General features: G+C 38.1%; 1 protein-coding gene across 1 annotated transcript in view; it reads left to right on the top strand.

The window, feature by feature from the left end:
* LOC110461507 (dynein heavy chain 8, axonemal-like) overlaps positions 1–12578 on the top strand; it is a 123008-nt gene that overhangs the window by 82041 nt on the left and 28389 nt on the right. The window contains exons 62-69 of the mRNA XM_021514993.1: positions 1113–1335; positions 2790–2966; positions 3088–3255; positions 5800–6015; positions 6360–6497; positions 7205–7332; positions 10582–10750; positions 11616–11771. Coding sequence (XP_021370668.1) covers positions 1113–1335; positions 2790–2966; positions 3088–3255; positions 5800–6015; positions 6360–6497; positions 7205–7332; positions 10582–10750; positions 11616–11771 — 1375 coding nt within the window. The remainder of the gene's footprint in view (positions 1–1112; positions 1336–2789; positions 2967–3087; positions 3256–5799; positions 6016–6359; positions 6498–7204; positions 7333–10581; positions 10751–11615; positions 11772–12578) is intronic.

Here is a 12578-nt window from a genome sequence, read left to right as displayed (position 1 = left end):
AAATTTATTATGGTTTATAATGGCAAATGATACTTTGAATATTACATGTTAATAACTTGATTGGAATTATAACCTTGAATTGACAGTTTGATACTTTGAAAATTTTGAGCCAGCCCTACCCCCAAGGGCTGTAGGGTGGGGCTCAAAGGAGTCAGTGTGCTAAAATTTCTTCATTTTCCTTGTTAAGAATCAGAGGTGCTAGTTTCAAATCCTTTTTAGTCTGAAATCTGTATGCTAGATATTGAATAAGGTGGTTTATTGTTTTTTGTCACTTTGAATAATATTTCAGTTCATGTTAAAAACAAAATCAACTCTCTGTATAAATATATCAGGTGACCGTTAAGGCCCATGGGCCTCTTGTTATGGGAAGGAATACAAAACCAGATTGGCTAAGTAGACATTGTGCAGTTAAGTAATTTTAATGAAAAATGATAACCAAGAGAGATCCACTATGAAGATACTGGAATTGCATTACACCTCGAGTGTTTAATGTGGCATGCATAAACCCTTTACACAGTGATTTAGATATTGTATAATAAAGGGTGTTACCCCTCTTGTAATAAATAGCAAATGTGGGATTAAACTTAACTTCAATACCGTTAGGATTGAAGATAAATATTTAGACCCAATTTGGCTGGAGTATCCGTGGATGAAAGGGATTAAATTTTGTATAAATGAAGGGTGTGGCTCTCCTTTGTTATGGAGGCCAAGGGTCAGGCTACATAGAGGAAATTTGAAAAAAATATTTCAACTTATTTTTTAGGTCTTAAATAATGAGCAAATGTTCACAAAATATGGTGCAGACGATTGTCTAAAGGTCATGTAGTTGTTATTTTTTAGGTCGATTTAAAATCCAAGATAGACCTGACAAAGTGTTGTTATTTTTCTAATCAATTCATGATCAAAGATGGTCTTTTGTTTTCAGATTGGCTTTAATTAAGACTTCGTTTTATTAATCCGTAGTTCAACCACTATTTGTACGACCTGATCAGTTTTAACAAAACATCATACAAAAGTTCCTGACATTGCCCTCAAATGTTAAGTTCTTCGGGTTAGTCAGAAATCTGTGATGGCCACTGTGGTCTCAAGGTAGTGTATTGTTTCGACTGCAGGTATCGGCGTCAGACACACGTGACACCCAAGTCTTACCTGTCTTTCCTGGATGGCTACAAGAATGTGTACAGTGGTCAGCACTCTGACATTGCAGAGATGGCACGGAGAATGAACACTGGTCTGGAGAAACTGATTGAGGCAAGCGCGTCAGTGGATGCTCTGTCTAAGGAACTGGTCGTCAAAGAAAAGGAGCTGGCACAGGCTAATATTAGGGCAGACAAGGTACACCACTGTCATTGCTAAGGTTAAGGGCGGAAAGGGTGGTACAGAGTAAGAAACAAAACAATTGTGCCAGATCCCTGTGCTAAATTTTTGGATAGCCAGGTTTTAGCCTGGCCGTTTCATAGCTACCATATACATGTACATACAGCAAACAACGAATGTTTTCTTAATAAAGAGTTTGTTATCTGCCAAAATATTTGACGAAAAGTTCAAAGTGATTATTAGAAATTTACTAAATACCGTTTCCAAAATGTGTCCCTGTATAAAAGATGCACTATTGATATCAATAGAAGTCTTATTAAGGACCCATATTTCCCTAGCAAGGCTGCTCTCTGCAGATGAATATATTGTTTTAGCCAGAACCATGTGCTTGCTTTAAGTAAAGTTAGCCACAAGATGTGTTTTGTATATCATACGCTCGTCGAAAGACTGGACATAATATGTTATCACATTGGCGGGCAGGGAGGGGTGATCGAGTGGGCGTGCTTTGTGTCTGCTCAATATCTTCATTAATTTTCCACAGATTAAATTCAAACTTCATAGAAAGGTTCATTATCATAATGGCTCGGACAAGTTTGATAACCACCGAAATATCCAGCGATAACTTACAAAGTTAGGGCCCTTTATCCACTTTCTGAAACAGTGTCGGCTTAATTTCTTCTTTAATTTTCAACAGATTGAATTCAAACTTCATAAAAAGGTTCATTATCATAACAGCTCAGACAAGATAACCACTAATATCTAACGGTAACGTACAGAGTTACAGCCCTTTATCCACTTTCTGAAACGGTGTTTGCTCAATATCTCTTGGCATCTCGGTCTGAGTTGGTAGTGCCGACACACGTACATTCAAATATTGAAATATTGTTTTTAATGTTATATCCCTTTAGGTACTGGGCTAGGAAATAGATCAAATGACAACCTAACTTTGAAAGAATAATGTTATACACAGCAGTATGAGTTTTTATCAAAAATTACCACAATGTGCATTTACTGTTTGCATGACTCGGTCCAACTGAAGAGAAAAGATCAATCTTGCATATAACCGTTGAAGATAGTATAATGGCAGGTGCCAAGATCTTGTAACTTAGTCCAACATTAGTCATTGGTGCACTCACATTTTGCACACTGGTGCTCTTATAGATTTTATGTAAAAAAAAATGCTGTTAGAATTTCTCCACCACACATTTATCTATGAGGTCATCATGAATTTAACTTGTTCATTATTTGCTTTAAGTATTAATGCTGCAATTTCGTATGACATAAAACCCATCAAGTTATTTTTTTTAATTACAAAGTTGTATTTTTTAGGAGACTATATATTTCGTATAAAGTTCTGTACATATATAAAATGAATATTCAGGTTTCAAAACAGGTTTACATGCAAACTCTGCAGGTTATTAATGAAATAGTAATTCTACAGCCAATACGTTAATTGGAATTTTAAATTTCAGGTGTTGGCGGACGTGACTGTGAGTGCCACAGCTGCTGAGAAAGTGAAGAGTGCTGTACAGAAAGTGAAGGATCGTGCCCAGAAGATCGTAGATGAGATAAACTCAGAGAAATCTGTGGCTCATGCTAAATTGGCGGCTGCTAAACCTGCATTACAGGAGGCAGAGAATGCTCTTAAAGTAGGTTTGGTGATCCAAATGTATTTGAAAATATAGACATTTTCAAATGTGTGACTACAATACTAATTTACAAGTGAAGCTGAATGTTTTACAAAGATTAATAATTTCTGCTCTTTTCCAGACTATCAAGCCTTCAGACATTGCCACTGTGAAGAAGCTGGGAAAACCACCTCATCTCATCATGAGGATTATGGATTGTGCGCTCCTTCTCTTCCAGAAGAGATTAGATACTGTGACGGCGGACCCAGAACGGATTTGTCCCAAACCATCGTGGGGTGAATCTCTCAAGGTGACTTTATCAAGAAAGTACTAGAGCTAATGAAGGGAAGTTTTATAATTAGAAAGCAAACGATTACCACTAGTTGTATGTTCCTTTAAGCGAGCTTATTAAGAGAGTGAAAAAACCCTTTCAGGACTGCTTTTAATACTTTTTATGTAGGTTGCAGACAGAACATTGTTTTTATGTTAGGTACTTGAAAGTGTGAAATCTTTTCTTCGCCATCAACCTAAACTGTCAAAAATATTTTGATGAAACTTAGATTGGACCTGCATCACCCTAAAATAGGAGTTGATATGAGGTCACTGTGACCTTCAGGTCTAGGTCAGAAGTCAAAGTCAAATAACTTTTGTACAAATGAAAGATTTATCAAAATTTTGTCTAGAGTATCTTTTGGCAAAGGGGACTGCATTATGTATATGTGAAGAGTGTGCTGCCACTGCTCCTCCCTGGGGGCAGAGAGCAGGGCCCAAGGGAAGTACATAGGGATCTCAACTTATTTGGTTTGGACCATTATTGGGCAAAGGGGACTCAATGTCGTATAAACAGGATGTACACCCTACCTGGGGGCAGACGTGCATGGCCCAATATGGGAAATTGGGTCATCACCACCCTGAAACCATACATGTATACATATACATCATTTGACAAATACATTCATCCTACCAGAATTTCTAGTCCATTTCCACACCAATGGGTGGGATTAAATTTGGGAATCGGGTTACAGCTGAGAAATGTTTCAGATCTCTACCAAATACACATATATGCAATTTCTGGTCATGAAGGGATGAAAATGCTTTTGCCAACATAATTTATCCCTGAGTTTAGTTCCCTATGCAGAGGTGGAACCCAATATTCTGTTTGGGTAATAACTTAGAAATGGTGGCGATCCCTTCCCTAAAACTGTGTCTTCCTACCCATGCTCGATATCATTGAAAAAATACACCCATGCCACCACAATTGGCTCTGGGGTCTGTCCCAGCCCTAGGGGCGAGACCCAATAGGGAAATGAGGTCTTGAAAACACTTGAGATCTGGATCCTATAATGATATTAATTAACTAGGTTGATATTGTGACAATACAGAAAAAGTGGCCCTGTGCAATACATGTCTAGAAGTCGGCCAATACAGGGAAAAGTTGGCCAATACAGGGAAAAGTTGGCCAATACAGGGATAGTTAATAAAGACATTATTGATTGGCTCTATCGCCTCAGGCCAATATAGCAGGCCTTGGACCAATAACTGGGCAAATACAGAAATAACCAATCAATAACACTATAATGTACTTTGGATATTTTGTGTCAAATACATCAATGCCTCCAGGATTGCTTTTCTGTTTATTTGTTTTCATCCTGATTTACTTCAGTCCCTTATACATAATATATTCTACCCCCTGATCAGGTTTTGATCAAATTTACGATGAGGCATCCTTGGGATCAGTAAATCGAAATGTTGTATAAAGGATTGGTGTTGCCCTTTCCCCTAAAAATTTCCCTCCCCCAGCAAATCATTGTTATCCCCCGCTTTCACCGAGACAGGGATATTAATTAGGGTATGTCTGTCTGTCTCTCCGCTGTCTGTATCTGTCTCTGTCTGTCTGTCTGTCTGTCAGGTTTCGTTTCGGTGCAATAACTAAAACAAATGTTAACCCATTTTCTCAAAACTTGGTCACAGGGTTAAATGTCTTACGGGCTCTGCCAAGTTCGATAACCACTTTCAGCAGACCCCATTTGACAGAGTTATGGCCCCTTGAATAACGAAAAATGTCATTAACTGCTGCGTTTCGTTAAGCTTGCAATTACTACAGAAAAAATGTTAACTGATTTTCTTCAAACATGGTCACAGGATTAAATGTCTTAAGAGCTCGGCAAGTTCGATGACCACTTTCAGCAGACCCCATTTAACGGAAGTTATGGCTCCTTGAATAACGAAAAATGCATTATCTTCTGGGTTTCGTTTCCATGGAATAACTACAACAAATTTCAACCGATTTTCTTTAAACTTGGTCACATGGTTAAATGCCTTGAGGGCACGGCCAAGTTCGATGACCACTTTAATGGGACTTCATTTGGGGGAGTTATGGCCGTGTTTTGTGTCCGTGCAATAACTACAACAAATGTTAAGCGATTTTCTTCAAACTTGGTAACAAGGTTAAATGCCATAAGGGCTTGGCCAAGTTCGATGACCATTACCATGTAACTTTATTTCATAGAGTAATGGCCCCTGGAATAACGAAAAACATAATTATCTGTCGTTCCCGTGCAATAACTGCAACAAATATTAACTGATTTTTCTTCAAATTTGGTACAAGGGTTAACTGCTTGAGGGGCTCAACCAACTTTGATGACCTCTTTCCGAGGACTTAATTTGGCAGAGTTATGGTCCCTTGATTAAACCTAACCTCAATTATATTTACCTACAATATGTCCTGCAAGCGGGGGATTTAAATTCCACAAATTTGCTTGTTTTGTTTGTCCTGACACTGTAACCTTATTTGATGAAACTTAAATGATGATATATCAACAGTACAACATGTGTTCTTTGTGTTGATCTGTAGCTGTTGAGTGGTTCATCATTCCTGTCAACGCTACAGTCATTCCCCAAGGACTCCATCAATGCTGAGACGGTAGAGCTTCTCTCAGTATACCTCAACATGGAAGACTACACGTTTGAGACAGCCAAAAAGGTGTGTGGCAGTGTGGCCGGTCTGCTGTCTTGGACTACAGCCATGTCCTTCTTCTTTGGTATCAACCGTGAAGTACTGCCACTAAAGGTATGCTCCAACTCTTACTTTTTATTTTTTTCAAATAAATAACCTTGACCCATTTTCAAGTGTGTTGATGAAAGGGTTCAAATACTTAATGATTTCTTAGGAACTATGATGACTAGAGGGCTATTAAGATTGAACAATTAAATGACTTCAGTCAACTTTTGAGGTCACTGATCAATGTAATGCAAACCTCCATTGACTAAACAAAAACCTGTAACGATGGTATTTGGCAAGAAGCTTTTTGAATTGAAGTTCTATCAGGTTTATGTAAATAAATAAACACTTTCTTTCAAGGTCAACTAGGGTCAAAGGTATTAAAACTTTTGTTTTGCTTGTGTGCCTGTCAGGCCAACTTAGCCAAACAAGAAGCGCGCCTGCTTGTGGCTAGTACTGAGTTGGCTGGAGCTCAGGGTCAGCTAGACGCTAAGCAGAAAGAACTGGATGCTGTGCAGGCTATGTATGATGCAGCCATGCAAGAAAAACAGGTACGACCAAGATCACTGACAATGTTATAATCTAATTGTTCAGTGTACAATATAAAAACAGGTACGACCAAGATCATCGTTATTGCTTTAACCCTTTCACCCCTGTAGACCATTATGGACTCCTCCTGATCAATGCACAGTAGAGTCTACAAAAGTTACATAGGGGTGAAAGGGTTAATATACATGTAACTTCAGTATCAATAGAAACTACACCAACATCAGACTTTCAGCACAAATACAACATACCACAGTACTAAAGTTTGTTGATGTGATGCTTGGCACATAGGTTGATGATAGGTTTCACTGATGCCTCAGGGAATTGCTGAATCTCTATGTATCAGTCACTGATAACATATTCCCATCGTGATGATGTTAATGGCACTTAATTAATGGCAATCAGTTTAAACTTGTACCAATGTGATTGAAGTTGAACAGAATCCTAAAATGAGGAATTGCGTAGATTTAAAATAAACCTATGTACAATAGATCTGGAAGACCAATTAAATTGATTATGTTCTTTGTATAATATGCTGAAATAAGTCCTGTGGCGTTACATGGATGTGTCTGTTTGAGATGTTTCTACTTAGAATGAGTATGAAGGGTTACATTATGTGTCTGGTTTGGGATGTTTGTAACTGTATGAGGGTCTACCTAGACATGTCAGGTTTGAGATGTTTGTAACTGTATGAAGGTCTACCTGTTTGCAGGAGCTGCTGGACAATGCTGAGTCCTGTAGGAGGAGGATGACAGCTGCCTCCACCCTCATTGGGGGTTTAGCTGGGGAGAAGGTGAGATGGACTCAGCAGAGCAAGCTCTTCAAAGCCCAGATAGAGAGGTATGGAGGACCTATTGTTATTGTTATATCTGTGAAGCCCAGATAGACAGGTATAGAGGACCTATTGTTATTGTTATATCTGTAAAGCCCTGATAGACAGGTATGGAGGACCTATTGTTATTGTTATATCTGTGAAGCCCAGATAGACAGGTATAGAGGACCTATTGTTATTGTTATATCTGTAAAGCCAAGATAGAGAGGGATGGAGGACCTATTGTTATATCTGTAAAGCCAAGATAGAGGGGTATGGAGGACCTATTGTTATATCTGTAAAGCCCAGATAGAGAGGGATGGACGACCTATTGTTATTGTTATATCTGTAAAGCCCAGATAGAGAGGGGTATGGAGAACCTATTGTTATTGTTATATCTGTATAGCCAAGATAGAGAGGTATGGAGGACCTATTGTTATTGTTATATCTGTGAAGCCCAGATAGACAGGTATAGAGGACCTATTGTTATTGTTATATCTGTAAAGCCAAGATAGAGAGGTATGGAGGACCTATTGTTATATCTGTAAAGCCCAGATAGAGAGATGTATGGAGAACCTATTGTTATTGTTATATCTGTATAGCCAAGATAGAGAGGTATGGAGGACCTATTGTTATTGTTATATTTGTAAAGCCCTGATGGACAGGTATGGAGGACCTATTGTTATTGTTATATCTGTGAAGCCCAGATAGACAGGTATAGAGGACCTATTGTTATTGTTATATCTGTAAAGCCCTGATAGACAGGTATTGAGGACCTATTGTTATATCTGTAAAGCCCAGATAGAGAGGGGTATGGAGAACCTATTGTTATTGTTATATCTGTAAAGCCCAGATAGAGGGGTATGGACGACCTATTGTTATTGTTATATCTGCAAAGCCCAGATAGAGAGGTATGGACGACCTATTGTTATATCTGTAAAGCCCAGATAGAGAGATGTATGGAGAACCTATTGTTATTGTTATATCTGTAAAGCCCAGATAGACAGGTATGGACGACCTATTGTTATTGTTATATCTGTAAAGCCCAGATAGACAGGTATGGACGACCTATTGTTATTGTTATATCTGCAAAGCCCAGATAGAGAGGTATGGACGACCTATTGTTATTGTTATATCTGCAAAGCCCAGATAGAGAGGTATGGACGACCTATTGTTATATCTGTAAAGCCCAGATAGAGAGATGTATGGAGAACCTATTGTTATTGTTATATCTGTAAAGCCCAGATAGAGAGGGATGGACGACCTATTGTTATTGTTATATCTGTAAAGCCCAGATAGACAGGGATGGAGGACCTATTGTTATTGTTATATCTGTAAAGCCCTGATAGACAGGTATGGAGGACCTATTGTTATTGTTATATCTGTGAAGCCCAGATAGACAGGTATAGAGGACCTATTGTTATTGTTATATCTGTAAAGCCCTGATAGACAGGTATGGAGGACCTATTGTTATTGTTATATCTGTAAAGCCAAGATAGAGAGGTATGGAGGACCTATTGTTATATCTGTAAAGCCCAGATAGAGAGAGGTATGGAGAACCTATTGTTATTGTTATATCTGTAAAGCCAAGATAGAGAGGTATGGACGACCGATTGTTATATTTGTAAAGCCCAGATAGAGTGAGGCATGGAGAACCTATTGTTATTGTTATATCTGTGACGCCACGATCGAGAGGTCTGGACGCCATATTGTTATATCTGTAAAGCAAAGATAGAGAGGTATGGACGACCTATTGTTATTGTTATATCTGTAAAATATTAATTCTGTTAGAATGGTAATGTTGACTGGTTTTCTCTCCACACTGTCAGATTGTGTCTCAGCTAGCAGGATCACTGGTCTTTCAATAACACTTATGTATTAATGATGGGACTTGAAATGTGTTACGTTGTAAGGGGTCCTGAAATAGATTTGTGAACACGTTTTAAATTTTGATTCTGACCTGCATGAAGTACCACTTTGATCTGATGCCATAGCACAGCATCTTTTAGAACCTTTTTAGCCCCCAATATTTAGAAGGTAGTATGTAAATAGCCCTTCACCTGTAGGTTCATCCTTCTATTGTCTGTCATCTGTCCTGAATCAATGATTGTTATCACTATTTCTAAAGTAATAATTCTTATTTGTGCATGTTTCATTGTTATGGAACATCATAAATATAATCTTTCATCTTGACAGTTCAAATATGTCATTGCAATATTACAAGAAGTACTTGACAGCACCTCTCCAATTTCATATGTAGCTTTCCTTTGTTTCATCTTGAGATATCAGAAAAAACCAAGATGGCCACCAGGCAGCTAACTCGTATTTTAACAGTTCAGATATGTTATTGCTATTTCTCAAAAAGTTTTTGACAGCTCATCTTTCTCAAATTAGATATGTTAAAAGGTTGCCCTTGATCTGTAGTTACATGTTATGTTACTTTGAGACTGATAAAAAAGATGACTGACAGGCATTTTCCCCAAGTCTTCACCCCAAAAGACAACACTATTTACCACCCAGGTTCAATTAAGCCCTTGCCATTAGTGTGCACTCAATGCTTGGAACAAGGATTGGTCGCCACAGGCACCACTGTAATAGGAATAATCTCGGCTAGACAACGAACCCAGAACCCTACAACGTCTAGACAGACCCTTTACCAACTGTGCTACCTGGTCGCCGGCTATTGACCTAGTCCAGTTCTGCTACACCATGCAGTTTCTTAAGTTCCTGCATTGCAGGTGCCCTATAGAATTCGAAATCATATTGTCTCTTTATCTGTTTTTCAACCCACATTTTTGTTTCTGGAAACTTTCTTGGGTAAATGGCTATTACATTTGTTCAAATGAATCATCTTTACCAACTCATGTTCAAGATTCAAGTTGAGTGATACAGGCCCTGCTATTTATTTCATAAAGACTAAACTGAAAAGAAAACTTACAAAAGAGTTACATAAAACACATGACATAGAAATGGATTATAAAGATCCTTTTCAACATATTGCAATATACAAGATTGTGCAGAAAGTTCTGAAAAACTTGTTTTCTCTCACCATCACAAAGTCATAAATGTCCCCATCTTGACTTCATATCTGAAATCACAATTGATGCTATGATTTGAGTTAAAATGCTAATTTGTGATACGAGTTTATTTCGCTAAAAGTTCATAGTTTAATAAATAATAACACATCAGTGAAATGGAATGAATCACCTATGGGAAAAGAAGATATTTTAAGTGAACAAAGCGTCCTTAGAAATAACAGAGATGTGTGTACTTTGCAGACTGGTTGGCGACGTCCTGATGTGTACAGGGTTCCTGTCCTACTCGGGACCATTTAATCAGGAGTTTCGCACCAAGCTGCTCAACAACTGGCAGAAGGAGTTGTCCAACCGAAACATTCCTTTCACCAGCAATCTTAACCTCATCACTATGCTTGTTGACAATGCCACAGTAAGTAACAAACACTTGTTTATGTGCCCATACAGAGTGGGGTGACTTTTAAGTATACACAGTTCTGTCTACACCAGATATATCGCTGACTTTCTCTTCTGTGTATCACTGACTTAGGCTTTACCTTAACATTATGATAAACATACTGAAATCCTGATAATGAGTTGTTTGAAAAAATATGTGATGAAACACAAAAATGCTGCTGTACAGACTAAAGCTGCATAAATTGAGTAAATGTATTTTGAAAGATTTCTATCACTGGAAATGAACTTTCCCAAGATTTGTACACAAAATCAGGTAAGGCCTTGTACCTTTGTCCCACATGCAGGTGCCCTATAGTAAAAATGGTGTCCGTCTCTCCGTCAACACTTTCGTTTTGGGAGATTATCTTTGTCCATGGTCTGCCATCAGTCTGTCCTTAAATATTTCATTTTAGCACCGTTTCTCAGAAAGTGCTGGAGGGATCATTCTCAAATTTCACTTGGAAGGTTCCTCCACAGCAGTGTGAAGTTGTGATCAAAAGTTACCATAAGTTGTATTTAATGTTTACATGACTTCATCCAACGGACAATAGAAAAGAAAAGATCAATCTTGCATAGAACTTTCAAAGAAGGTATGATGGTGGGCACCAACATCCCTCAGGGATGTCTTGTTTCATTTGAATTAAACAAGACCTTGAGAAAGATGCTTTGTTGATCCAAGTCTTGACTGATGAGAGCACACCTATAGCTGTGTCAAATGTAACTAGTTCCAGGACTACTGTAAAACAGGATATGATCACCTCAGTGCTTACATGGTCATCCAATCAAAATCAGGTATTTTGACTAATTGAACTAATGCGTTGTCTTTGTGCCTGTAAATGTAGATTGGTGAATGGAATATCCAGGGTCTGCCTAATGATGAGCTGTCTGTACAGAACGGTATTGTGACCACCAAGGCGTCACGCTATCCACTGCTGATAGACCCACAGGGCCAGGGCAAGACATGGATCAAGAACAGGGAGAAGGAACGGGACCTCCAAGTTAGTTTGAACATATTTCTTCAAAGTTTACATTTTATCAGCTTGTCACATGCTTGTTAAACCGTGTACATTGCTGTATCACATTTCTCTGGTATCACCCTTTCTTTGTCTTGAAAATTAAGGCAAAATACAGAATAAAGAAATCAGTTAAAATTAATTCTATTGATAAAAGTGTACATGTCCATAGTTTTAACAAATTTTAAGATCATGATGATTTTTGAACAGAAACACTGTCCAATAATATTTATCTCTGAACAAATTACATACAGTGGGACTTGGGCCCATACCCATGAAACTGTTCTCATGCTCAAACTTGGATTCGGTGCTCAAGGTCAATTTCCAGTGCCAGTGATAAATGAATACAAGAGGCCCAATGGGCCTGCATCGCTCACCTGGTATAAATCTCACACTTGCAACCTTAAAAGTGATCTAAAATAAAGCTACAGGCAAAATATCAGTATTTATGATTAAAGTCATTCAAAAGAACCTGTTAAAAGATTTTAAAACATTTCACCCCTGTTACTTTGAAAGTCGAACAAAGTCATTATGTTGAACAAATTGTATAGCCTTTCATCTCAGTATGCAGCTTGCAAAGTATCAACATCCTGGGACCCATGGTTATTCAGAAGAGGTCGTTTAAAGATTTTAAACAAATTTGACCCCTGTGACCTTGAATATAAGTCAAAGTCATTCACTTTAACAAACATAGTAGTCCTTGATCTGACTAAATATCAACATCCTGAGCCTTTTGGTTATTCAGAACAAGTTGTTTAAATATTTTGAACATATTTGCTCCTTGTGACCTTG

Source organism: Mizuhopecten yessoensis, unplaced genomic scaffold (assembly GCF_002113885.1).
Source record: "Mizuhopecten yessoensis strain PY_sf001 unplaced genomic scaffold, ASM211388v2 scaffold10631, whole genome shotgun sequence".
In the NCBI taxonomy this organism is placed as follows: Eukaryota; Metazoa; Mollusca; class Bivalvia; order Pectinida; family Pectinidae; genus Mizuhopecten; species Mizuhopecten yessoensis.
The sequence above is the reverse complement of the archived record's forward strand: the minus strand, read 5'-3'. Positions and strand labels throughout refer to the sequence as shown.